The sequence below is a fragment of the Tachypleus tridentatus genome, chromosome 13 (genome assembly GCF_004210375.1).
Source record: "Tachypleus tridentatus isolate NWPU-2018 chromosome 13, ASM421037v1, whole genome shotgun sequence".
NCBI classification, from domain to species: Eukaryota; Metazoa; Arthropoda; class Merostomata; order Xiphosura; family Limulidae; genus Tachypleus; species Tachypleus tridentatus.
This window is the reverse complement of record NC_134837.1, coordinates 184,909,083-184,936,492: the sequence shown is the minus strand read 5'-3', so window position 1 is coordinate 184,936,492 and position 27,410 is coordinate 184,909,083. Positions and strand designations below refer to the sequence as shown.

Genomic DNA, 27,410 nt, shown 5'->3' with positions numbered 1-27,410 from the left:
ACAGTCACTTCTACCATCCTGGCCACCATATCAAACAGTCACTTCTATCATCCTGGCCACCATATCAAACAGTCACTTCTATCATCCTGGCCACCATATCTAAGAGTCACTTCTATCATCCTGGCAACCATATCTAACAGTCACTTCTATTGTCCTGTCCACCATATCTAACAGTCACTTCTATCATCCTGGCCACCATATTTTTCTGGTCTCACACTCTGTTTAGTACTAATTATGTATCTTTCTGAAGATGCGAGTCTATTATCATGGCACAGTAGTCATTCCTCAACTGAAGTATATCTTTGTAGCGGAAGACAGGGTGATTCCTGGTGAGATATCACTAGCTTCAATAACAGTTTTCAGGATGGATGCAATTATAAGTAATTGTGTATTAGCGCTTAGCTCTTGCCCAAGTGACACTAGCATCAAACAATGGAATAAAGTGGTAAATATGTAACAATCTGGAATCCTTTCTCACTTCCTTGTTAACATTATTAATGGATTTAACACAACAGGATTTATGGTTGGAATATGCTCAGACCCAGCACAACAGTTGTTGAGTTTGGAATACTCCTAAGTTCATCGCAATGGCTTTTTTTTTTGGGGGGGGGGGTTGAAAATTTCCTTTTTGTAACGTAGTCTTCTCTTAGAAACGTGAGTGTTGTTAAGAACTGAATCTTCTAATAAGGTCACTAGTTCGTACCTTTCCCGTGTGACAAGTTCCTCCAACTACCAGAAGAACAATAACGGTCATTCACTGTCTAATGTTGGGCTAATCAAGCCAAATATATGTGTGTTGAGCATGCCACTCATTGAACCACAGCTAACGTATATAAGTCAGCCATTTAACACATGCAGATCGCTTCTACAATATTTAAATTATCCGCTGTATTGATCTTAAAGTTGTCACTTTGAAGCGAATCACAGAGTTGAAGTATCCAAAAAGTCCCATGAACCATAGCTAACTTTCAAGGAAAATGTCTGTATGTTTTAAATAAGTAGGGTTGTGAGTCCCAGCAGACAAAACAGGCCATCAACCATAACATAAGCATCCCACCGTTACATGTCAATTCTGTCACGTACTAATCACAGGGTACACGTTCCGAGACTGAATCAAATGTTCCCAGTCGCATCTGCACCGTGTTAGTGTACAAAGTATTACACCACAGTTTACAAGGAAATTGGAAGGAGTGTCCTGTACTATCACTGACTTTTGTGAAGGAAAGAACATATTTCTGGAAGCAGCTCTAAATATTTAAAATGTTATGGAAGCAGTTGTTTCAGAGAAGGGTTGAAAGACATCTTAGGATAATATCACCCCTAGTGTTTTAAGCATATAACATCAGAGTGGGGCGGTTCTTACTGCTCGTGGTGATCATACTATACGTTGCATACCAATGACTTGAGAGGTGAGAGGTATTTTCTTGCTTTATCACAGTGATATTATTATAAATTTCTATTATCATATAATTATTTTACAAAATATATAAAGACATATCTAATTCTATCACTGTCTGATAAAGTTACAAAAGGTTGGAGAATATGTATTAGCCCATGTTTCCAGTCTTCTTGTAACTAACCCTAACTTCACCTGTGATTCTTCACGATAAACTTTTGAATTACTTTACTAAAGCTGTTTAAAAGCATAAACATGCAATGAATGAGATCCCAGACACTGTATGATAAGTTAAGAGGTTATTTACTACCTTGACTGTTTCTCTCAACAGAAATATTTCCTTTCGCATGTGTTCCTTTTCATTATACAGGTCTTTAAGATGTTGTTGGACTTCAGTTTCTTGACCTTTCATGTGAAGGTTTCTTAGTTCTTCCTCCAGGTGGTGAATCAGTTGGTACTGTTTCTGTAGAAGTAGGTGAACAAACCATTAAATAATGCACAAACTGTTGTGAAACAGGAAATAATACACAAACTGTTGTGAAACGTGAAATAATACACAAAAAGTTGTGAAACGTGAAATAATACACAAACTGATGTGAAACAGGAAATAATACACAAACTGTTGTGAAACACGAAATAATACACAAACTGTTGTGAAACACGAAATAATACACAAACTGTTGTGAAACACGAAATAATATACAAACTGTTGTGAAACACGAAATAATATACAAACTGTTGTGAAACATGAAATAATGCACAAACTGTTGTGAAACAGGAAATAATATACAAAAGTTGTGAAATATGAAATAATACACTAAAAGTTGTGAAACATGAAATAATAAACAAACTGTTGTAAAACAGGAAATAATACACAAACTGTTGTGAAACATGAAATAATACACAAACTGTTGTGAAACATGAAATAATACACAAACTGTTGTGAAACATGAAATAACAAACAAACTGTTGTGAAACATGAAATAACAAACAAACTGTTGTGAAACATGAAATAATACACAAACTGATGTGAAACATGAAATAATACATAAACTGTTGTAAAACAGGAAATAATACACAAACTGTTGTAAAACAGGAAATAATACACAAACTGTTGTAAAACAGGAAATAATACACAAACTGTTGTAAAACAGGAAATAATACATAAACTGTTGTAAAACAGGAAATAATACACAAAAAGTTGTGAAACATGAAATAATACACATACTGTTTTGAAACACAAAATAATATACAAACTGATGTGAAACACGAAATAATACACAAACTAATGTGAAACACAAAATAATACACAAACTGATGTGAAACGTGAAATAATACATAAACTGTTGTGAAACATGAAATAATACACAAACTGTTGTGAAACATGAAATAATACACAAACTGTTGTGAAACATGAAATAATACACAAACTGTTGTGAAACATGAAATAATAAAAACTGATGTAAAACTTACAATAACACATTAATAGTGTCATAAAATTGCATAAATTCTTGGATAGGTAAAAATATTCATATATCGAAATATTCACAATACACAACTTACAGTATAATATTAAGTACACTCTCTGAAATATCTAACTTAAAAAGACAATTTACCTAAACAGCCAATTTAACGAATAACATTTTATATAAAACCGAAAGACATTAAGTTTTCCATTCCTCGATGGGCTGGTTCACAAGAACACAAGATTAAATGAACTGGTCACTGGAGTTCATCGGACAGAGGCTCAAAAAAGTAAATGTCCAAGTTTTCATTCACGTCTTTAAATTTCTGTCAAAACTGGAATTATTGAAACACTAAATGTAGCAACTATGTGTTCCAAGAATAATTCAAACATCTTCAGAAGATTTTAACTACCAACGAAAACATATTTTAACCCTCTTACATATCAAGTATTACAAGGACTGGTGAGTGCAATTAGGGTGACCTTAGTTTTCACAACTCCTCCTATACTACACAAAAGTTTACGTCGTTTTCCGTTTACTTTTGCATTTCCTTACAAAGTCCTGCATGATCTGTTTTTGATGATTTAAATTGATATATTTTTAATATTAAATTTCTTTAAAGTTCAAAGCAGAACTAATCACAAACATTCCATAAACATGCTGAAACGCTTGTTAAAATTAGTTGTGTTTGGGAAAAAAAAAGTGAATTGTTAAAACCGACTTTAAACAATAAAAGCACAAGATAACCAGACGTTAGCCAGTCAGCCTTCTTTTCCATATTGTTTACAATGTATCAAACAGTAAATTATGGCAATAAATCTCTGAATGCTATTGTTATAAAAACAGAACAAATCTAACGTTAGAAGGGCACTATAATTTAGTAACCACCAATTTTAAATAAAATATATGTGGAACTAAAGGTCAAGAGGGGGAAATAGAAAATCAACAGGTCAAAACCCCTAACGGATAAAAAGTAACTAAGAACAAAAAATGAGATGGTTCGATATGTTAATGTAACCAATTAATCAATATGTTGTCATCCTACTTACTCAATTGTTTTCTATGTTTCACTTTCTGCATCAGCTCCAATAATTCTAACCTCTTACCTCCGGATCAGTTTCTAACGTTATCAAGTTAAATGAGTCTCTAGCTGCCTTTCGTTATTTTAATTACGTCTATTTTACCCATCATTATACAATCTCTTCCAATCTCCCCTCATATTTAATCACTTACTTAGATAGCACACATCTCTCGATTCCCACGTATTCTAATCTAAGAAGAGCTAATATACGCCAAGAGCAAACTTTAATTCAATGAAGAAACAGCAATGAATGACCAAAGAATACGCAAACCAGTTAGTGTGTTCTATAGCTGCACGTGAAATTAACAAAACTCTGCTGATCAGGGTTTTCGATGAGAGTGTTATATTCTACATTTGTAATTTACAAAACGTACAACCCTCAAACAGGAATGAACTTACTAACTGACACAAGTATGTTTTCTAACACATTATTAATAATCACGACAACAGTTAATAATTAGTCGTAACGGGAAAAAACAAACATCTGTAGGTGAATGTGTAATTACATGTAAATATATGTAAATTTTCTACCCATGTTTCTAACTAAATATGGCCTGGTATGGCGAGGTGGGTTAAGGCGTGCGACTCGTAATCTGAGGGTCACGGGCGCGCATCCCCGTCGTGCCAAATGTGCTCGTCCTTTTAGCCGTGGGGGCGTTATAACGTGACGGTCAATCCCACTATTCGTTGGTAAAAGAGTAGCCCAAGAGTTGGCTGTAAGTGGTGATGACTAGTTGCTTTCTCTCAAGTCTTACACTGCTAAATTAGGGACGGCTAGCGCAGATAGTCCTCGTGTAGCTTTGTGCGAAATTCAAAAACAACAACAACAACTAAACTAATTCAAGGTAGAAAAACTTAACCACACCACATAAAGAATAGTACTGGATATTCAAACACAAACAAGCTTAATATTATTAAAAGTATCGATCAATGAAGTGATCATAAAGTATCATTAAACAAGCTGCAGATGGAAATATTCTGTTACGTTTCACTTTTTTATAGAGGAGTGGGCCATCTGAATCTGTGCTAAGGATGTGAATGTAATTCACACAGAAACAGGAGGCTTATTAGCATTTAGAAATTCGGTTTGATAACGCATTTTAGTTATTATTAAGCAATTATATCAGTTTTTGTTTATTTGTTTGTCTTCGTGAAATTCCATGAACCAATAATGTGGTTGTGTTGAACCGGCGTCAGTCTGGAGACCGGAACCTATCATGGCCACTTGGTTAGTGGCTCTCACCTTGTTGTCTGCGGGTCACGGGCTCTAATCCTTTCCCACCAAACATACTGACCATTTCAGCAGTGGAGGCGTTGTAATGTACCTAGCCGATCCCACTGCTCGTTGGACAGTATTACTTTACACTGTATCACTCCCTATCAGGACAGTGTTACTTTAAACTGTATCACTCCCTACAGGACAGTGTTACTTCAAACAGTACCACTCCTTTGTTGGTCAGTGTTACTTTACACGGTACCACTCCCTTCCTGGTCAGTGTTAATTTCTACTCTGCCAGTACAGAGCATATTAAGTCCTGAACTCAGGTAATAATTTGCTTAGTTTCACTATTAGTCTGATCGTATAAGAGATTTATACACAAAATTTCTATACACAAAACTTAGACCTAGAACATTTTAGAGTTCTATGTTGACATGAAACTGAGCACAAATTCATGCCATTCTCAGATGTTAGATTTTAACCAAGGCTTTAAAACAGAAGTTTCACTAATGTTAATTGTTTCATGTCTTATACCAAAATGCGTGTCTCCATGTTAACCACAAAATAATAATACAACTGTTTTTTAAATCCTTTTATACAAGAATATTCCAAGTAAAAAATACAATGTAACGAATTTCTGAAAACAATGTAACATATAAGTACCATAAAAAGAACATAAAAGTTTAAAAGTGCAGAGTAATTTATTATATAAAGTTAAAATTAAAATATGCAATTAAAGGTTCTATATACCATATAGAGCCCATTGTATGGCTTAACAAAATGAACGTATATGACTCCAGATACAGAAACTTACACGTCTCATATAAAACATTCTACGTTTCACAAGTCCCTTTGTCTTAACCCTACCACTGAACTCGTAATCCGAAAATCGCTGGTTCGAATCCCCCTCACACCAAATATGCTGGCCCTTTCAGCCGTGAGGGGGTTATAATTGACGGCCAATCCTACTATTCGTTGGTAAAAGAGTAGCCCAAGAGTTGGCGGTGGGTAGTCATGACTAGCTGCCTTCCCTCTAATCTTGTATTGCTAAATTAGGGACGACTAGCCCAGATAGCCCTAGAGTAGCTTTGCGCGAAATTCAAAATTCTTAAGTGTACAATTATTTAGGAATTCATTCTTCCCAGGTGCTCTAACGGTGCATTTGCAAAATTATTTCATCTACTTAAAAACGAGCTAACTTTGGTTTTCTACACAGTTCCGTGGGCTTTTGTTTCCATCGCATACATACGTATACTGTGGATTAAAAGGGTTAACGAATAGTTATTGTTCTTGATATTACTGGCAACAGTAGCTCTTTGCTTCTGCTAAACCACAATAGATTCCACAACGTGGAGCATCTACAACTGTCTTTACATTAGACCTATTATAGGATGCATTTTGAACATTATTGAGGATGAAGAAAGAACACAATTTTCGTATTTCTGTCGAAGCTCACTAATGAACTGTGTGTGAATCACTGGACTTTTTTCATGTATAATATCAGCCATTCAACCAAAAGTGAACACTGCATTAGAACTTTGAGACGTTTTGTCAAACCAAGCTGGAAAATTAGCTTGAATTCCTTCATCCAGTACTTAGATGGGAATTGCTGACCATCGCGCCCGCTGTGCACATCAGGTTTCTAAACACTTCAGATAGAGTACAGCAGAGTCATTAATATATGATGTCATTAAGGATCGTCGAAATTTGCATGAAAAGCAAAGGAAAATGATCACGTAAAGAAATAATTTCCTTTCCTTTTGTTTGCTTTCGATGGAAGTGTATTGGTTTGGTGACAACCTGGAGAATGTTAGGGTTAAAACTGCAACTTCACGAAACAGGAAGGGAAGTGGAGCGTTGTCACTGTTCGTAACTGTGGAAGGGACTGATTTACTGTGCCACTCTGGACTGTACTGCACTGCCTGCAATGAACGAGGAATTATGTGGAAAATAGGCATACTTCTCTCAACATGATAATGTTCCATGTCGTACGACATGCTGTGTCAACAGCAGGGTGAAATTAAAGGCTAGACTCTGTTTTCACCAGTCAACAACTCTGACCTGAAACAAACAGGACTGTCTTCACCAGTCAATTTCTCTGACAAGCAACAAACGGGATTGTCTTTACCAATCAACATCTCTGACAGGCAACAAACGGGATTGTCTTTACTAGTCAACATCTCTGACCTGTAACAAACAAGATTGCCTTCACCAGTCAACATCTCTGACCTGAAACAAACAGGAATGTCTTCACCAGTCACTATTTCTGACCTGCAACAAACGGGATTGTCTTCCCAAGCCAACATCTCTGACTTACAACAAACGTGATTGTCTTCACCAATCAACATAGCTGACCTGTAACAAACAGGACTGTCTTCACCAGTCAACACCTCTGACCTGAGACAAACAGAACTGTCTTCATCAGTCAATATCTCTGATCTGTAACAAACAGAACTGTATTCACCGGTCAATATTTCTAACCTGATACAAGCAGAACTATCTTCACTAGTCAACATCTCTGACCTGTAACAAACAGGACTGTCTTCCGAAGTCAACATCTCTGACCTGAAAGAAACAGAACTGTTTTCACCAGTCAACATCTCTGACATGTAACAAACAGGACTGCCTTCACAAGTCGATATCTCTGACCTGTAACAAACAGGACTGTCTCCCCAAGTCAAAATCTCTGTCTTGAACCAAACAGAACTGTCTTCACCAGTCAACATTTTTGACGTGAAATAAACAGGACTATCTTCACGTGTCAACATGTCTGACCTGAAACAAACAGGACTATCTTCACCTGTCAACATTTCTGACCTGAAACCAACAGGACTGCTTTTGGTCATTTTGGAATTTGTTTTAAAAATAGAAAAAAAATTATATCGTATTGTTTATTCTATTATTTGTAAGTAATAACAAAACTATACAATGTGCTACTCCTATCAAAGGTATCGAAACCGGGTTTATAGTATTGTAAGTGCGTAGATATACCGCTGTTTTAGTTGGGGGGTCTAAAATAAACATACATCAAATTGTTGAAGTTAGTTCTTAAAACGAGTGGTGTTGTATTTCCCCAGATTTACTTATGGCTAGAGACAACTGCTAACAATAAATTGAAGTTTGTTGATTTATGACCAAAATGGGAAAATGCCTGATTGAGATAAGTCTCATAATATGTGTGTATGTTTTTTTTCTATTTCTTTGATCTTATAACAAATAACTTAGAGTACAGTTTCACAAAGTTATAGGTTGAAAAATGTTTCAAACATACTCAATTACCACCTAGAAAGTAAAATTACAACTTAGCATATCATTTACACTTTGATCAATTCAAGAACAATTGAAATATATGTTCAGTTCTACGGAATTACAGCATCTGAAAACGAAATGCTTTGAAGAAAGTTTTCTTTCTATTAAACGAAACTGTGGAAAGGTAAAAAGGAACAACAGTAGACTATGGTTACATACTTACTAAATCCAGAAAGAAACTTTCCGATACTACACTGGAAGTTCATTTTTTATTGCCACCTCTACTTTGGTTATCTTTAGGAAGAGTTAGCTAGCGAACTAAATTATTCATAAATAATTAAAAAATAGCAGACTTGTAAAATCATGGTTAGCTACGAAACCTTATTCTTTCGTCAAAACTTAAAAAAGGCTTATAGAAAACTGGTGTTAGTTACGAAAAAAAAAATATTTAATGGAAATAATAATAATAATAGCAGACATGCAAAGTTAGGGTTAGCTACGAAACCACATTCTTTGATAAGAACAGTAAAATATGAAGGCAGACATGGAAAACTAAACTTATTTAATAAATCAACTCCTATAATTACAGTATATGTTGATTGAATAGGAATATCCTCATGTTCCAAAAGTTGTGGCTCGACATGACCAGGTGGGTTAAGGCGTGCGACTCGTAATCTGAGGATCGTGGGTTCGAATCCCCGTCACACCAAACATGGTCGCCTTTTCAGCCGTGGGGACATTATAATGTGAGGGTCAATCCCACTATTCGTTGGTAAAAGAGTAGCCCAAGAGTGGGCGGTTGGTGGTGATAACTAGCTGCCTTCCCTCTAGTCTCATATTACAAAATTAGGAACGACCAGCGCAGATAGCCCTCGAGTAGCTTTGCGCGAAATTCAAAAAACAAACATCCAAAAGTCGTTAACGTTCAACAAGAAACAAGAGTGGGCGGTGGGTGGTGATAACTAGCTGCCTTCCTTCTAGTCTCATATTACAAAATTAGGAACGACTAGCGCAGATAGCCCTAGAGTAGCTTTGCGCGAAATTCAAAAAAACAAACATCCAAAAGTCGTTAACGTTCAACAAGAAACAAGAGTGGGCGGTGAGTGGTGATAACTAGCTGCCTTCCCTCTAGTCTCATATTACAAAATTAGGAACGACTAGCGCAGATAGCCCTCGAGTAGCTTTGCGCGAAATTCAAAAAACAAACATCCAAAAGTCGTTAACGTTCAACAAGAAACAGTTTACATCAGACAATCAAACTCCAGACATTAACTAGAGAAACAGTCTGTCCGTCCGGCACCAAAGTTTGCCGTTTTACTGAGACTATTAAAAAGCGAATATTCTAAATTTTATTCTACTTAAGAGTTCAGTTTCGTTGAAACCCATTCATTTAAGGAGGGATATTCTTCAGGAAGTATATATATATTGAAACTACAAGCACTAAGCACTAGTTTCACAATATAACAAATACTAAATACCAATTTTATAACATAACAAATAACGAACACCAGTTTATAATATAAAAACACCTAGCACTAGTTTGACAATATTAGAAATACTAAATACCAGTTTTATAAAAATGAAGTATCCATCCTATGCTTAGGTTATGAACTTAAAAAAATATGATGGTAGATACTATTATAACTAACACAAAAATCCTAAATTAACATAATTTATTTATAACGTAACATATTATTACAGCTTTCATTACTACCTTACCAAGAGTATTGTGTAAGCTCTAAGAAATCAAAAGGTATATATCTAAACCTCGTTTTCACTATGCAATAATTAGAATGACCTTGTAGAAAGAGATAGCGACAAAAACAGTGCAGGTAGTGGTGCTTTCTGTTACCCAAAATATTTCTCCATAGCGTTTCACGTGTTTAATTAATTAATGATCATTGGTCGCAGAAGTGCATTATGGACCGAAGATGAAGGATCACAGGTCAAAGTAGTAAATGGGTACAACTTAAGAAACTTCTCTTCACATCAGCTTTTATGGTGTTTATTAAAGTAGAAATTTCAGCTGAGTTTATGTATCACTGCAATAGTGGCGGCCATTTTTTTACAACACATTTTTCTATGGATAGTGTTATTGTACACGTTGAGATACCTAAAACTTTTGTATGCCCTCCCCCACACTGTGTGTGTATGTTAACTGAAAATGTATTTTTGTGTGTGTAAATACGTGGCTCCATCTATGAACATAGTTAATATTAACTTACGTCATAAATAATAAATACTCAATAATAGGGGTTGAGGGTTGTAAAGCCCCCATTAACATGCTATCTGTTTCAAAGTATCATCTCACAATGTTTGGCTAGGATTGGCCCAGCAACCTAGAGGTAGTTTGATTACGGACAGACAGACAAAACTTTTGTGCTTTATATTATTATATAGAGAGGCAAATACTAAATACCATTTTACAATATATCCAACACTGAATACATATAAAAGTTTAATGCTAAAACGATCACGCCAGTATTTATTATCGTCTATATATATATTAGGAATAGTAATGCAGACTGTGATTGAAAACCATATGTGCATTTATACGTTTGTCCTTCTATTGCATGTACATAAGCTTGACAGTTCACACTCACATACATGACTTGTACTACCAGGAATTTATCTTTCGGCAAATGTGGTGAAACGATACCTGGAGGAGTCTGATCGAATTCACTGAATTATTGGATGAACTACAGAAAATCTGTATACACTTTAAGCTGTGTTAATGTTGGGAATGTCAAAGGACATCCAGACAACTCGGCTAAATAGTGTGAAGTGTTACGTGACAATATTTTGCAATTATAAATTTGAAACTCATGACGGTAAGAATAAGATAGACTGCTCTGTTTAAAACAAGTGGAATATTTAGGTGCATTTTACAATTTTTTTGTTATAATCTGTCCTGTAATAAAATAATGAATTACTAATATTAACACCATTTGGTTGGAATTACTCATTGATTCTGACTTCTTCTCTATGATAACTTTCAATACCGTAAATGTCTAAGTAGGTTTATAATTATAATTGTTTTGTTAACTCCATTTCAACGATATATGAACATTACCAGTTCTCACTTGTCAAGGCTTGATAGCTATGGCGCTCGACTCACGATTTTCAATCCCCCAATGAACATGCTCGACCTTTAAGCCGTGGGAACGTTATAATGTGGCGATCATTTTCACTATTCGTTAGTAAAGGTGTAGCCCACATGTTGGCGGTAGGTGTGGTTAACTAGCTGCCTTCTCTCTAGTCTATAATAGGTAAATTGGAAATAACTAGGTGCGTATATACCACTTGTAGTTTGCGAAATTTTTAAAGTAACCTATATCAAACATATCATTGAATCTAATTCGTGATGACGAGAAACCCACTTGAAGTAAAAATGTATCTCACGTTAACCTAAGAAGATCGAAACGTCGTCCTCTGCTTTATTAATAAGTGTCAATACCCATACCAGCCGTCCTGAGATACATATCACTGGACCTGACCCTCTCAGGTCTACAAAGACCTAAAGTCCGATTCCGAAGGTGAAGCTTAGGTCAGTATCCACAATTATTCAACATTAAAGCTTAATATTTATCTAATTGTAAACGCATAATATGTGTGTGTCTGTGAACAATTCTATATATTAACTGACGAGAAGTCCAAGTTTTAACCAATTATCAACGAATCTTCAAGATAAAATATAGTTCTACTATGTGTAAAATGTACATACCTTATCATACACACAGATTTGTTTGTTTTTTTTGAAGCAGTGCAGAAATAATTACTTCTTGCCCAAATAATGATTTCCGAATTACAGTGAATTTTTATAACTCTTGTTAAAACAGAAGTCTGTCTTGAAATCGTAATGGCATGACAAAATCAGCAGGTATTATTGATGAACTGAGATTTCCAAATACAAAAGGTTTTGATTCAACATTATAAAGGTGTGTGAAAACCGAGCAGGTGTTATCGATGTATTACTTTCTTTCAAGCAGTGGTTTGATCCAACGTTATAAGCTGACTACAGTTATCTTTTCGTTAGGATATCGGTCTTGGTTCGAAACTTACTCGACAGCTTTGTTGCACGTCATCTAATCTGATTGGTCATCCGACAAAGATCAGAACCATGACAACAGAAATAAATACAGAGTTAAATCAATCTTTTCAATACGCTTAAATAGATGAAGCTTAGATATTAAGTTAGGAACAATTATTAAAATAATTTTAGATACATAATCAACTGTTTCCAACAAAATTTCGAATAATATTCCATATATAAACACCAAAAATAAATTATTTAGTATTAATATGATTATTTTATTTTGTGTGTTTGTACCTAATATCGCCCACAATGGCGCAGCGGTACGTTTTCGGACTTAAGACGCTAGAATCGGTGTTTCGATACATGTGGTGGATAGAACACGCAAGGCATATCTTTGTGCTTAATTACCAACAATAACAATGTACTTAATAATCGATACACGTTTAATATTTCTGGCTTTATGGGTTTGAAAGTAGAAATGAAACGTTTAAAAAGTTCCTCAAAAATAAGATTGAGACAATAAACTAACAAATAAGCATAATTTTGTCTGACACAACATAATGTCGGTACTCTATTAAATTCGACAGAACCTCAGTAAAATAATAGGTTCCTAGGAAACAGAACCTATAAACTGTTGTATCCTAATATGGATTACAATAAAAAAAATACGTTACAGACTGTGTTTATCATGACTGCAGAATCGATAAGGATAGAAGCCAAAGAGAAAAAAATAAAAATTAAAGTACATATTTTATAATAAAGACACTACGGTTGTTATATGTGAATTCTAACCACATAGTTACAGTCTTTGTACCTTCATCTGGACGACAATGCATCTTGTCAATAGTCCTGTAGCATAGTTACTATTTCAAAAGATTCCGTCGTAAGACTGCGATGTATGTCCAATGCAAGCTACTCTTCCCTGCTTGTTTTACATAATCCATCTAGTGTGTATAGAAGATGGCTTTTAGAGCTCGTTTCAACAGTCCAGTCATACTGAAATCCGACGACTTAACCAGAATTTCTTAGATTGGATAATCATTAATGACTGTTTCGTTCTCCAGCTGACGGAGGTTTGCCACGGTTAAACGAATATGTCGTTAAAACACACACCGTATACCTAAATTATTCCGCTATTCCAAGTATATATAATTCTTGCAATCATCCTTTGTCACTGACCTTTGTGTTTGTTGACTCTTAAATGCTATAAGATCTATTGCAAATCTCTCTCGGTTTGGTTCTGGTGTCCCAGGTTGATTCATAATCCTTTGTTTTCCAGTGCCATTAACTACAAGGAATCGCCAATTTGAACACAACTTTATAACCTGAATGGATGTATAGCTTGCATTGGAAAGGACTGTTATACGCCCTTCCTAAAAGGGATTCAAATAATGTAAATATACATTAGTGATATACACCGTTCCATGAAGAATTTATTTTAGCTCTAGTTGTCACATGACTTGCTAATTTGCGTATTACAAATCGTTTTGATAAAACACAGTTAACCTTTTGTATATGAAATTATATGATTTTTTTTCCAAAAATAACAAGTAATATTGTACTGTGTTTAGGATTTACGGTTGTATTGGATTTTATCTATTTATTCTCAATTCATTTTGAAATAAATATTTCAGTAACTGAACTTTTTAAAGTATAAAATATTCCGGCAGTCTTAATACTTGCATAGTTCTTAAATACTTTTTAACCTTTAACTTTCGTCCACAGCAGGCGGTTGTAAAATTTATACTGGCACAAAAAAGTTGTTTGTTTTTTTTTAAACTGATTTACTGAGATTCTTGTTGAATATGCGGTTTAATGAAAACAGAGTCCTCATCGGTCCATCTTGAGGAAAGTTTATAATACTAGATGAAAGCTGAGCTCAAATGTCTCCATCATAGAAAGAAAAACAATACTACAACACCACAAGACAATAACATTACAAGAATGGTGAAATATGATTAACCCAGCTTATGGAATGATAATAACACTACAAGAAAGATAAAAATGATTAGTCCAGCTTTATCAATGACAATAAGGCTAAAAAAAAAAGAACAATGATCAGTTCAGTTTTAGGAAAGACAATAATACTACAAGAAAGATGAACAATGATTAGTCCAGTTTTAGGAAAAACAATAACACTAAAAGAGAACTGAACAATGATTAGTCCAGTTTTAGGAAAGACAATAATACTACAAGAAAGATGAAAATGATTAGTCCAGCTTTGTCAATGATAATAAAACTCCAAAAAAAATGAACAATGATTAGTCCAGTTTTAGGAAAGATAATAACACTACAAGAGAGTTGAACAATGATTAGTCCAGTTTGATCAATGATAATAAAGTTCCAAGAAAAATGAATATTTAGTCTAGTTGTAGGAAAGACAAAATACTACAAGAAAGATGAGCAGTGATTAATCCAATTTTAGGAAAGACAAGAACACTACAAGAGAGTTCAACAATGATTAGTCCAGTTTTAGGAAATACAATAATACTACAAGAAAGATGAACAATGATTAATCCAGTTTTAGGAAACAAGATAACACTAAAAAGATAAATGAACTAGAATTGGTCTAGTTTTAGAGAAGACAATAATACTAAAAGATAGATGAACTAGGATTAGTCCAGCTTTATCAATGATAATAAAGCTCCAAGAAAGATTAATAATGTTTAATCCAATTTTAGGAAAGACAATAATACTACAAGAATGATGAATTGTTTGGTTTGTTTTGAATTTCGTGCAAAGCTACACGAGAGCTATCTCTGCTAGCCATCCCTAATTTAGCAGTGTAAGACTAGTTTCTTTTCTTACTTCTTGGAATGCATAATTGTTGAAAATATTGTTTCATATTCTAATTAACTAGAAAATTATGTGTGGGGGTGGGTTTTCTTATAACTAAGCCACATCTGGCTATCTGCTGAGTCAACCAAATGGAATAGACCCCCAACCCACCCAAAAAAATAGTTTTTCGTGTTTAAATCGGGTAAACCGTTGAATAATTCATTTGTAATTCGTCAGTGTCACTAACACAACGTCAGGAATATTTACATGCCCACTTTTCAAACTCTAACGCACTTTTTTGTTTGTCTGCTTGTAAATTTTGCGCAAAACTATACGCGGGCTATACGCTAGCCGTTGTTAATTTAGTAGTGAAGGCAGGTAGTCATCAACACCCACCGCCAATCCTTAGGCTATTATTTTCACCAACGAATAGTGGGATTGACAATATTATTATAATGCCGCCGCGACTGGAACATCGAGCATGTTTTTTAGGTCGGGTATTCGAACCCGGTATCCTGAAATTGCGAACAAGCCGTTCCTCACTACCTGGCCTGGTTCTAAATAATCTAAATGAATGTTTTATTTATTATTTATATCTAACAATGTATGGTAGAGTTTTATCAACCATACCATCCATATCCAACAATGTATGGTAGAGTTTCATCAACCATACCATCCATACCCAACAATGTATGATAGAGTTTCATAAACCATACCATCCATATCCAACAATGTATGGTAGAGTTTAATCCACCATATCATCCATATCTAACAATGTATCATACAGTTTCATCAACCATACCATCCATACCCAACAATGTATGATAGAGTTTTATCCACCATACCATCCATATCTAACAATGTATCATACAGTTTCATCAACCATACCATCCATACCCAACAATGTATGATAGAGTTTCATAAACCATACCATCCATATCCAACAATGTATGGTAGAGTTTCATCAACCATACCATCCATACCCAACAATGTATGATAGAGTTTCATAAACCATACCATCCATATCCAACAATGTATGGTAGAGTTTCATCAACCATACCATCCATACCCAACAATGTATGATAGAGTTTCATAAACCATACCATCCATATCCAACAATGTATGGTAGAGTTTAATCCACCATATCATCCATATCTAACAATGTATCATACAGTTTCATCAACCATACCATCCATACCCAACAATGTATGATAGAGTTTTATCCACCATACCATCCATATCTAACAATGTATCATACAGTTTCATCAACCATACCATCCATACCCAACAATGTATGATAGAGTTTTATCCACCATACCATCCATATCTAACAATGTATCATACAGTTTCATCAACCATACCATCCATACCCAACAATGTATGATAGAGTTTTATCCACCATACCATCCATACCCAACAATGTATCATACAGTTTTATCCACCATACCATCCATATCCAATGGTGACGATGAGTTTCGCTCAATAAAGAGCTCGTCAGGTCAGCTGGGACACCAATAAACACATTAACAATTGAACACTATTTATAGGTGAGGTACAGTAATAGCTGAAACACTATTTATATGTGAAGTACAGTATTATCTTCTCATTAGACTCGCAACAGTTCACATTTTAAGTAAGAAGATATCACTCCAGTGACTTTATCCTGTAACCCTGGACGTCAAGGTAACCCTAACTAATTATAAGACACGTGTAGATTTTCATTCTTCTTTAGTCACGTTAATCATTGATTTTCTTTGTCTTGTGAGAGGCAGCCGTGATTATTCGTTTGTTTTTGAATTTCGTGCAAAGCTACACGAGAGCTATCTTAGCTAGCCGACCCTAGTTTAGCAGTGTAAGACAAGAGGAAGGCAGCTAGTCATCACCACCTACCGCCAACTCTTGGGCTACTTTTTCACCAACGAACAGTGAGATTGGCAGTCACATTATAACGCCCCCACTGCTGAAAGGACAAGCATGTTTGGTGTGACGGAGATTTGAACCCATGACCCTCGGATTACGAATCGAGCTCCTTAACCACCTGGCCATGCTGGGCCGTCAAGAAACAAACAAACAACTAAAATAAGCAAGGCCTTTTACTGGTTTCTTTGCTATGAACTACAATGATATAAAATGTTTTATGTATGTTCTTCCCACAACGAGTATCGAAGCCCGATTTTACTGTAGAGTTCACTGACAGTGATTATTATAAGAGTGATTGACATTTTTCATGGTCTCAGTATCGACAAAGTTTATTTAATATATATTAAAAATGTTAAATTAGGCTTAGTAAACGAAACTTAGAATTTAATGGATCAAACCATGACCTTCGTCTCCGATAAAATTCTTAAAGTGAAATTTAGATCAAGACATGTCGTGGTTTTGTCCATCGAGATGTCTTGATCTAAATTTCACTATAAGAATTCTGTCGGATACGAAGGTCATGGTTTGGTCCATCAAATTCTAAGAATGTTTTAAAAGTGAAATTTTGATCCAGACATATTAGTGGACAAGATTCTAAAAGTGAGATTTAGATCAAGGCATCTTGATGGACAAAACCATGACCTCCGGGCTCTTTTGCTGAAAACAGTTAATCAAAATCCTAACAAATCGCGCACATACTTTCCGACTAACTAATGACTACAGTTTCGTCTGTATCATCTCTCATTATTCCAGTTAGCTATATATCATAGTTTTATGGAATGCCTTGTATACGTATTTATTCTCTATACCTATCTTTATGTAAAACGCATTAGTAACATAATCCTTTGAGGTTTTAAAATAGTAGAGTAGTACATTCAATAGATGGTAAGGAAGATAAGGAAACATAAAAATTTAGACAGAAATAGACTAATATCGACAATAAATGGTCCTACAAGTAATACAGGTCGAGTAGAAAATTGATAAAATATTTACTAAACTAGAAGAATGAAGGAGGACTTCTAGTGTTTAAATTACTTTAGGTACTGGAATAGAACAATAACAAACAAAGTGCGTGCGTCGTTCTGCATTAAGTCCTTTTAATCAACTTAAGCCTGGTCATTACTTACTATATTTAGTTGATAAGCGTCTCACGGTCCTCAACTATGATAGTCACGCAACTGACGTTTCGTGAGCTCGCGTGATTTCAGTTACCTACCTTGCTCATTCGGAGCTTGACTTTGAACACATTTTTTGCTCTTGACCACATGACTGACAACTAGCAACCTCTGTAAAATTGTCTGTTTTCGATGAGTGAACGTTAAAATAAAAATAGAAATAATTATTCACAGAATTAAATATTAATTGAAATTGTTACAGCTGGTAAACCTCTCGCAAAACATAATAAAAAAGTTACATCAATTGCCGTCTGGCTCTGTTTTTCTAAAACTGAAAGGAGAATTAGTGACGTAGAGGTCCAATTCGTTCCTTGATTGGCTGTACCCTCAGCTGTGGATTGTAGTTTCACCTATTCAAGGATCATCGGTAAACATTTATGGTGCTTTACAGTTTTTTCAATCGCCAATAAAATAATTTATGTGTCTGAATAAGGTTACGACTTGTGCCTAAATTGTTATTTCACAACAGAGGGCGCAGCCAATCAGAGAAAACACTGGGTCTACATCGCAGATTCTATTTTCTATTTTAACTTTGGTGAGAAAGATATCTCTAACATATCTATATATATATAATAGTTAAATAGTCAGTCCAATATACAATATGGAATTATAAAGTCCTAATATTTTTAAAGCACTTAAACTATTTTAAAGTTATTTTACTGGTGGTCAGAAAGGACCTAACCCCGCTGTAAAACAATGAGTGGCCTCCAATGGCACAGCTATTGTCTGTGTAGTCTGTAGTCTATAAGTCTGCGGACTTATAACGGTAGAATCGAATATTCGATACCAGTGGTGTGCAGAGCTCAGATCGCCCAATGTGTTGCTTTGTGTTTAACTTCAAAACAAACAAACATACAATATATGTTAACTAGATCAATGTCTTCCCAAGTTAAAACAGTGAGTTTTAACCACATCCACGTTCTGTTATCACCCCAAGTCAAAGCACTGGCTGCTAGCAACATCTTAGATTCATTCTTTTCATATGTTAAACCAATGGCATTTTTACAGGACTGGTTATTTAAGTTAAAGTCAATTCTTACACCATATTAAACTAATGTGTCAGGTCCAAGTCTCGTTCTCTACAGTTAAACTAACGTATGTTGACACGTTAGGCAGATGAAGAGGTTTTCTTTCATCTTATCGTTTCTCATGTGGATTATATTCTATTTATTGTAGGTAGTGATGGTTTAGTAAGCATACAGGGCAGCCCGTAAGTCCCTACCCATCCATATGTTATTATGTTATATTCAATCACGCATGTATTATAAATTTGTTTCTTTTTTTATCAGAGAAATATCGCTGATGTAAGCCCATTTACACTTGAAGAGTATGTATTGTGACAAATACGTGAGTACATGAATGAGGGACAGCACACAGATACACTGGATACATAAGATATATGGATGGGTAGAGACTTACGGGCCACCCTGTAGATCTGGTTTATTTAAATTTTTCCGTTTTTTTCTCTCTCTCTCTGTTTTATTTATTTTTTGTTACTCTAATGTATTAAATTTCACATTCAAATGGAATATATTAAATATGTTTACTTTGTTTCTCGCCATTTAGTCTTCAAACGTTAGGCTTAGTTTAATTAACCGCCACGCGACAAACCTCATAAAATTGTAAAAATGTTAGCTCTAAAACCAACCATTTTCTATAATAATAGCACCTACTTCACACACGTACCAGAAACTTTGAAATACTCAGTATTATTACATATACAAATTAAAAATGTCTTGAAAGACACGTTTTCATGTGCTTTCGTACTCAGTTATCATTTTTAGGCTTAACTGAGAAACGTTTCTTATGCAAACAGCAAGCTTTCAAATAACGGTTCGTTAATAACTAACAAAGTTATCCAATAACCCAGTAGGAGCACCTGATATGCTAAATTTTCCTAAGTTCTGACAGAATTAGTGTAACAAAAGGGTTTATTTAATTATGATTTTCAGTGCAACAAAAGGGTATATTTAATAATGATTTTCGGTGTAACTAAAAGGCTTATTCAATTAGGATTTTCTAGATGTGTGGAAGAAGGAACCCTGGTCGCACAAGTGTTACAGATATTTCAGTCCCAGCTTCTCTAAAATGAATTTCCAGAAATAACCAGTATTTATGGAAAGGCTAATATGGCTCTCTGACATCGTCTCTAATTTTAAATTAGTAGCCATAAAGAAGTCAACAAGTACAAATTATCTTACTACTCGCACTATGGTATTGACTGTCACGCCATCTATAACATACTCATAATATTGAGAATATTTCTTTCTGGATTAACGCGGATCCGAACGCCGCTCGCCAACCTCAAACTGACAGTTCTATCACAGACGGGGGCGTAGACTCCTGGAGGAATGGGTGGGATACATCCCCGCTTCATTTTAGGTGGGGGGTATGGTGCATACAATCATCCCCCCTACAGTTTGGTCTGTTGAATTGTTTTATTGCATCATAGGCCTACAAATTGTGTGTTTGTTCTTGTAATTCTCGTGTTCTTATCAATCGAATTACATAATTAGGCCGAGATGTAGGCTTTTTCAGTAACCGAAATGTACATCTTTAATATAGGCGTGCTTCTAAGCTTTTCGATCTAAGCGACAGTTCGTAAGTATCAGTCAGTAGGCCTAAGTATACATGCAAGTATCATGGCAACAAGATTACTCTGTTACTGCATGTTTACAGCTTTCAGATTCACGTAATCAGAGATTACCAATTTGCAAATTGAACAGTCCACATAAGAGGTTGCAAAAATAATCCCACCCATCGGGTGTAAAAATCTACGCCCCTGATCACAAGCCAGGCCCGACATGGCCAGGAGCGTTAAGGCGTTCGACTCGTAATCTGAGGGTCGCGGGTTCGAATCCCCGTCGTACCAAACATGCTCGCCCTTTTAGTCGTGGGGGCGTTATAATGTTACGGTCAATCCTACTATTCGTTGGTAAAAGAGTAGCCCAAGAGTTGCCAGTGGGTGGTGATGACTAGCTGTCTTCCCTCTAGTCTTACACTACTAAATTAAGTACAGATAGCCCTTGAATAGCTTTGCGCGAAATTCAAAAACAAAAACAAAAAAAACGAACACAGATCAAAGTGGCGCCTCCAATACCCACCAACATAAATTAATGTTTAAGTTTATATGAGGAATGAAACGTTTATTACCGAGTTTGAGAAAATTGTGGTTAACCCAAGTAACGTAATGAGAGCCAGAAAGTCCTTGAAATAATATTTTCATATGCGCGATTCATTGCTTACAAAAGTAGTGAACGTTTTTCCGGCCGTCTTTCCTCTTGTTTAAATCCAATAACAACGTCTAAACTTAACAATTAACCAACACAAGGATAATGGTTAAAGGTGACCAGTATTTTAGGATTCTACATTTTAAAAAATCACATTTAAACATTTGTTCTTAAGCGTTATTGTAAACTTGAGAAGGATTCACTCTGGGGTCTAAACTGTCGTGTGGTGTAGTATTAAACACTTTAGTCTCAACCGTTACGACACCATACAATGATTCATTATAATGTCTAAACTGTCATGTGATATAGTATTAAACTTTGTAGTCTCAACCGTTACTACACTACAGAATGACTCATTATGATGTCTAAACTGTCGTGTGGTGTAGTATTAAACACTTTAGTCTTAACCGTTACTGCACCATAGAATGACTCATTATGATGTCTAACTTGGTTTGGTTTGTATTTCGCGCAAAGCTACAATGTCTAAACTGTCGTGTGGTATAGTATTAAACATTCTTGTTTTTGTTTGTTTCGAATTTCGCGCAAAGCTACACGAGGGCTATCTGCACTAGTCGTCCCTAATTTAGCAGTGTAAGACTAGAGGGAAGGCAGTTTGTCATCAACACCCACCGCCAACTCTTGGGCTACTCTTTTGCCAACGAATAGTTGGATCGACCGTCACAATATAACGTCCCCATGGCTGAAATTGTGAGCATGTTTGGTGTAACGGGGATTCGAACCCATGACCTTCAGATTACGAGTCGAACGCCTTAAACACCTGGCTATGCCTGACCCAAAACATCCTTCTCTCAGTAGTTACTATACACTATAGAATAGTGTACTATGGGGTCTAATATGTTGTATAGTATAGTATTAATATTAGTTTTTACCAGGTTTATTTGTAGGTAGTTTGTTCTGATCAGAAATTAACACTGTTATAACGTAGTTTCTTCGTTGACGGATTATTTTATAATGATCTGGTAAAAATAATTCAGTATGCACTCCATGTAATGATAACAAATTATCATATTTCCTTATTTAACGTTTTTACCAACTCGAACACTTGTACACTGCCGTAAATGCTGTAGGCCTACATGAAAAATGACGTTAACGAGCGTAAAACAACTCAACTTATTTTAGCAATCACGATAGCTAATACACTGACTCTTTCCTTTTTATCTAAACTCTCTAACTAACATTATTTATAATCAACGTTCGAATGTGTTAGAAAAAAATCAACTTGGCATCATATTCTATCAACTTTCCTAACGTTTCTCGCTCTCTGTCTAAACGAAATTAAAACTGCAGTTAAGAAGTACGTTATTTTGAAACGCCTATTGTTCAAAATTATTTTAGGAATAATTAAAAGAAATTATATATAAATGAAACTTAGTACTTAAACTGTTCATACTGACATTGCCCGGCATGGCAAGGTGGGTAAAGGGATTCGAATCCCCGTCGCACCAAACATGCTCGCCCATTTAACCGTGAGGGCGTTATAAGGTGACGGTCAATCCCCCTATTCGTTGGTAAAAAAGTAGCCAACGAGTTCGCGGTGGGTGGTGATGACTAGCTGCCTTCCCTCTAGTTTTACATTGCAAAATTAGGGACGGCTAGCGCAGATAGCCCTCGTGTGCTGACAGTATTTGTTTTGATACTTGAGTTAAATTTGACTCGAAACTGAAGTATATGACAAGTTCCCTGTAATCTAGGTAAATAATCAACTCCAGAGACATTTTCAGTTGAATTCTTTAGATAAATATTATAAAATGTTCATACCAGTGTGTGTTTTCTTATAGAAAAGCCACATCGGGCTATCTGCTGAGCCCACCGAGGAGAATCGAACCCCTAATTTTAGCGTTATAAATCCGAAGACTTACCGCTGTACTAGCGGGGGCAAAACATGGGTTGTGCGACCGGGATTTAAACGCGCGACCTTCTGAGTAGGAGTCGAACGCCTTAACACACTTCGCTATGCCGGGTCTATTCATACAACCTCTTCATATAGCAAATAATTTTGTAATTCCATACTGCTCTCTCTGTGCAAAACGACTGGAAAACAGTAAAAAAAAAAGTGTAAAAAGAAGCTATAGAGACAATTGTCAAGTAATTTAACTTGAAAAACGTGTTCCTTCTTTAGGTTATAAGTAAAGAGAAAAGTTACCAGTAAAGTTTGGTTCTTATTAATCGAGGATTCTGATATGTGATTGGTTGATATTATCAATAAAATAAAATAAAAACAACATTTTGGTGTTATAAGATCGTTTATTTATAGTAATTATTACTACTTTTATACACTAATATACACTACGGAAATTAAATATTTTCATTTATTGCTTTTGAAGTTCGTATCTCGTGATGTATCGTAGCTGACAGAGTGCATAATTATTCTTGTGATCTGTGGCATGCGCACGTTTAATTGACGTTACGAAAAAATAAATTGCAACATGAAGCGTCACTTATGTGACGAAATTTCAGTGTCTGCTGAATGACTGACAGACAACACGCTACTGACTATTAGCCACCTGAAACTATTCTCTAACAGGAAGAACAGTTTGCTAAGGGCACTTTTCAGGAACAAGAAAACACATAAAACTGGAACACATGTAGTTAATGTTTTCTCTCAAATGATCGACAAATAAACTAAAGAAATTATATACTAGCCTAACGTTAACTGAGATGGCATATACATTTAAACAAAACAAAGTATATAAAGTAGAATCGAATGTAGATTGTCTTTGCCTTTAGAATAAAACATTTATTTGCATAGAAGTACACCAAGCAGTTACCGATTAGAATATCGATAAGAAAAATAAATAACGAAAATAATCGATTACATCTCATACGAGGATGACGCGACAGAAGCGCTATAATAATAAAAGTAAGTAGGGTTATCTCAACAACAAGAATAAACAATAAAGTATAGAAACGTTTCAAAAGACAACGGCTGTATTCATGAAAAGGAATAGCAAGAAATATCCTTGTTACAAGTAAAGTTTCTTGATTCTTTAAAGTATGAGTTAAACTAATAAAAATAACAAAAAATAAAATAAAGGAAACAACTATACGAAATTATAGTGTTGAACATGGCCGAATGGTTAGTGTCTGTATGTCTGGATTGTAAATCTAATGGGTTCACGGTTCGCGTTCCATTGTCACAAAACTGTGCTTCCCAGTTTGGGGCCAGGGGATCTTCATGACAGTGAGAGTTAGATCCAAATATAGATGAGAAAAGAACATCCGATAGTTGGCTTGAATATTTTGTTTGTTTTAAATTTCACGCAAAACAAGTCTAGGGCTATCTGCGCTAGCCGTCCCTAATTTAGCAGTGTAAGACTAGAGGGAAGGCAGCTAGTCATCACCACTCACTGCCAACTCATAGGCTACTCTTTTATCAACGAATAGTGGGATTCACCCTCAGATTATAACTCTCTCATTGCTGAAAGGGCGAGCATGTTTGGAGTAATGGGTATTCAAACCCGCGACCCTCAAATTATGAGTCGAGGGCCTTAACTATCTAGCCATGCCGGGCCTTCGATAGTTGGCATTGGTTGACGATGTCACGCTACATTCCCTTTAAGTCTATCAGCTCAGTATTAGAGACGGCCATATTAAAAGGGTTATCGTGGTTTATCCAACTGGTGAAATTGGAAGGTTAACAATATACTATTTAGGACAAATACCGCTGAGCGAATGCTCTTCTGTTTATTTTTTCTAAGTTACAATTTACCTCTCGTTTCATTAGGTACCCACTGGTCAAGATATTTCCATATTTAGGACACCATTCATGAGTCATATAGTGTGGAACTGTAAGATCAATCACGGAGCCACTAGATCACAATACATGAACAACTGGGTGACTGCCTGTAACAATAAAGTATTTTAGGTCCGAAAGGTTATATACGCACACTATTTTATAAATATTTCCATTACATGCACACACGTTTATCAACACATGTGATATCAACATTGTTAAAGAATAATGGCGCATTCTATAATCCAAGTCATGTTTTGCACATTTAAAACACGACATTCTACATTCTCTTCCTCTCTCGTCAGTTACAACAATCATATAAAGTCATAAAAACCTAACGAGAAATTTCAAAACAAAAAAGACACCAAACATTCTATAACTAACTTTGAATAGCTAAAAGACCTTACTTTGTAGTTAAAATAGCACCACCGACAGTGACATTATTGTGTTATATATCAAAACAATACCACCGTCTGTAACATTATTGTGTTATATATCAAAACAATACCACTGTCAATGACATTATTGTGTTATATATCAAACCAATACCACTGTAAATAACATTATTGTGTTACATTTTCAAACAATACCACCGTCAGTAACATTATTGTGTTACATACAAAATACTAACACTGTCAGTAACATTATTGTGTTACATATCAAAACAAAACTACAGTCAGTAATATTATTGATTTATATATCAAAACAATACTATCAGAAACAATATATTGTTACATATCAAAACAATACCACCGTCAATAACATTATTGTGTTATATATCTAAACACCACCAACGTCAGTAACATTATTGTGTTATATATGAAAAAAATACCATCGTCAGTAAAATTACTGTATTACATATCAAAACAATAATACTGTGAGTAAAGTTATTGTATATCATAGCCAAACAATACCAACGTCAGTAACATTAGCGTGATATATATCAAAACAATACCACCGTCAGTGACATTAGCGTGATATATATCAAAACAACACCACCGTCAGTAACATTATTGCATTACATGTCAAAACAATACTAATAACATTATTGTGATATATATCAAAACACCACCACCGTCAGTAACATTATTGTGTTACATTTCAAAACAATACCACCGTCAGTTACACAATTGTGTTACATATCGAAACAATACCGCCGTCAGTAACATTCTTGTATTACATATCAAAACAATACAACCGTGAGTAACATTATTGCGTTACATATTCAAACACTACCACCGTTAGTAACACTATTGTATTACATATCAAAAGAAAACCACTGTCAGTAACATTAACTAGTAGAAAGGGGGGGTTTGGTATAATAGGAGTAATTTAAACTTTGTATTTTGTGGATAATTTTGATAACAGAAATTTCTTTTAAATACAGCGTTATTTAATAGGGATAGAGTTTTAAAGACGGGGAAGGAGAGGCTTGATGTTTAAAACGTGTTACATCCTGTTGAAGTTGAAGGTACTGCAGATAATAGCAAGGAGATTGAATCCATTTAGGTTTACATCAGCAGCTATAAAGATAATAAGTTTAAGTGACAACTTGTTACAATGTAACTGATTAAATTAGTGAGAAACTTTACAATGAGATTAATATTCCAGCTGTTAATGAAGTAATAATTATGGGTGATTTTTAAATTCAGACATATAGATTGGGAAATTTTATAGTCAAACCATGAGGGAGAAATACTTTGAAAACTCTTCAGGATGGCTTTCTTCACCAATTAGACAAAAAAACACTAGAAACAATGCTATGTTAGGTTTATTGTTAATTTCTAATATAAAATTGGTTCAGATAATGAAACCTGGTGAACATTTGGGTGCAAGTGATCATTGCTAAATTAGGTTTAACGTTTTGCTGCGCATGGAAATCAAGAATAATAATACGAGGTCGGTTCAAAAAATACGCGGACTGTTTGAATTGCACGGCTCCAGTTGGTTCCAGGGGAATCCGCTTGGTGTCGCTAGGTTTGCACAGATCAGCTGATTACGACGCCATTTCCCGATTGCAGATATCTTCATTTGTGTATTAGCTACGCGGTTTTAAGTGAAGTGCGATTTTTTCGTTTGGCGGATTTCAGAATGAATGACCTGAAG

The 27,410-nt window shown here is 35.1% G+C and overlaps 1 protein-coding gene across 2 annotated transcripts in view; it reads right to left on the bottom strand.

Moving 5' to 3' along the window:
* LOC143238170 (uncharacterized) overlaps nt 1-27,410 on the bottom strand; it is a 117,835-nt gene that overhangs the window by 51,411 nt on the left and 39,014 nt on the right. For both annotated transcript variants that reach the window (XR_013020439.1, XM_076478163.1), the window contains exon 2: nt 1,707-1,859. Coding sequence is in view for 1 of the 2 variants with exons in the window: in XM_076478163.1 (XP_076334278.1) it covers nt 1,707-1,859 (153 nt within the window). In the remaining variant the exon portion in view is untranslated. The remainder of the gene's footprint in view (nt 1-1,706; nt 1,860-27,410) is intronic.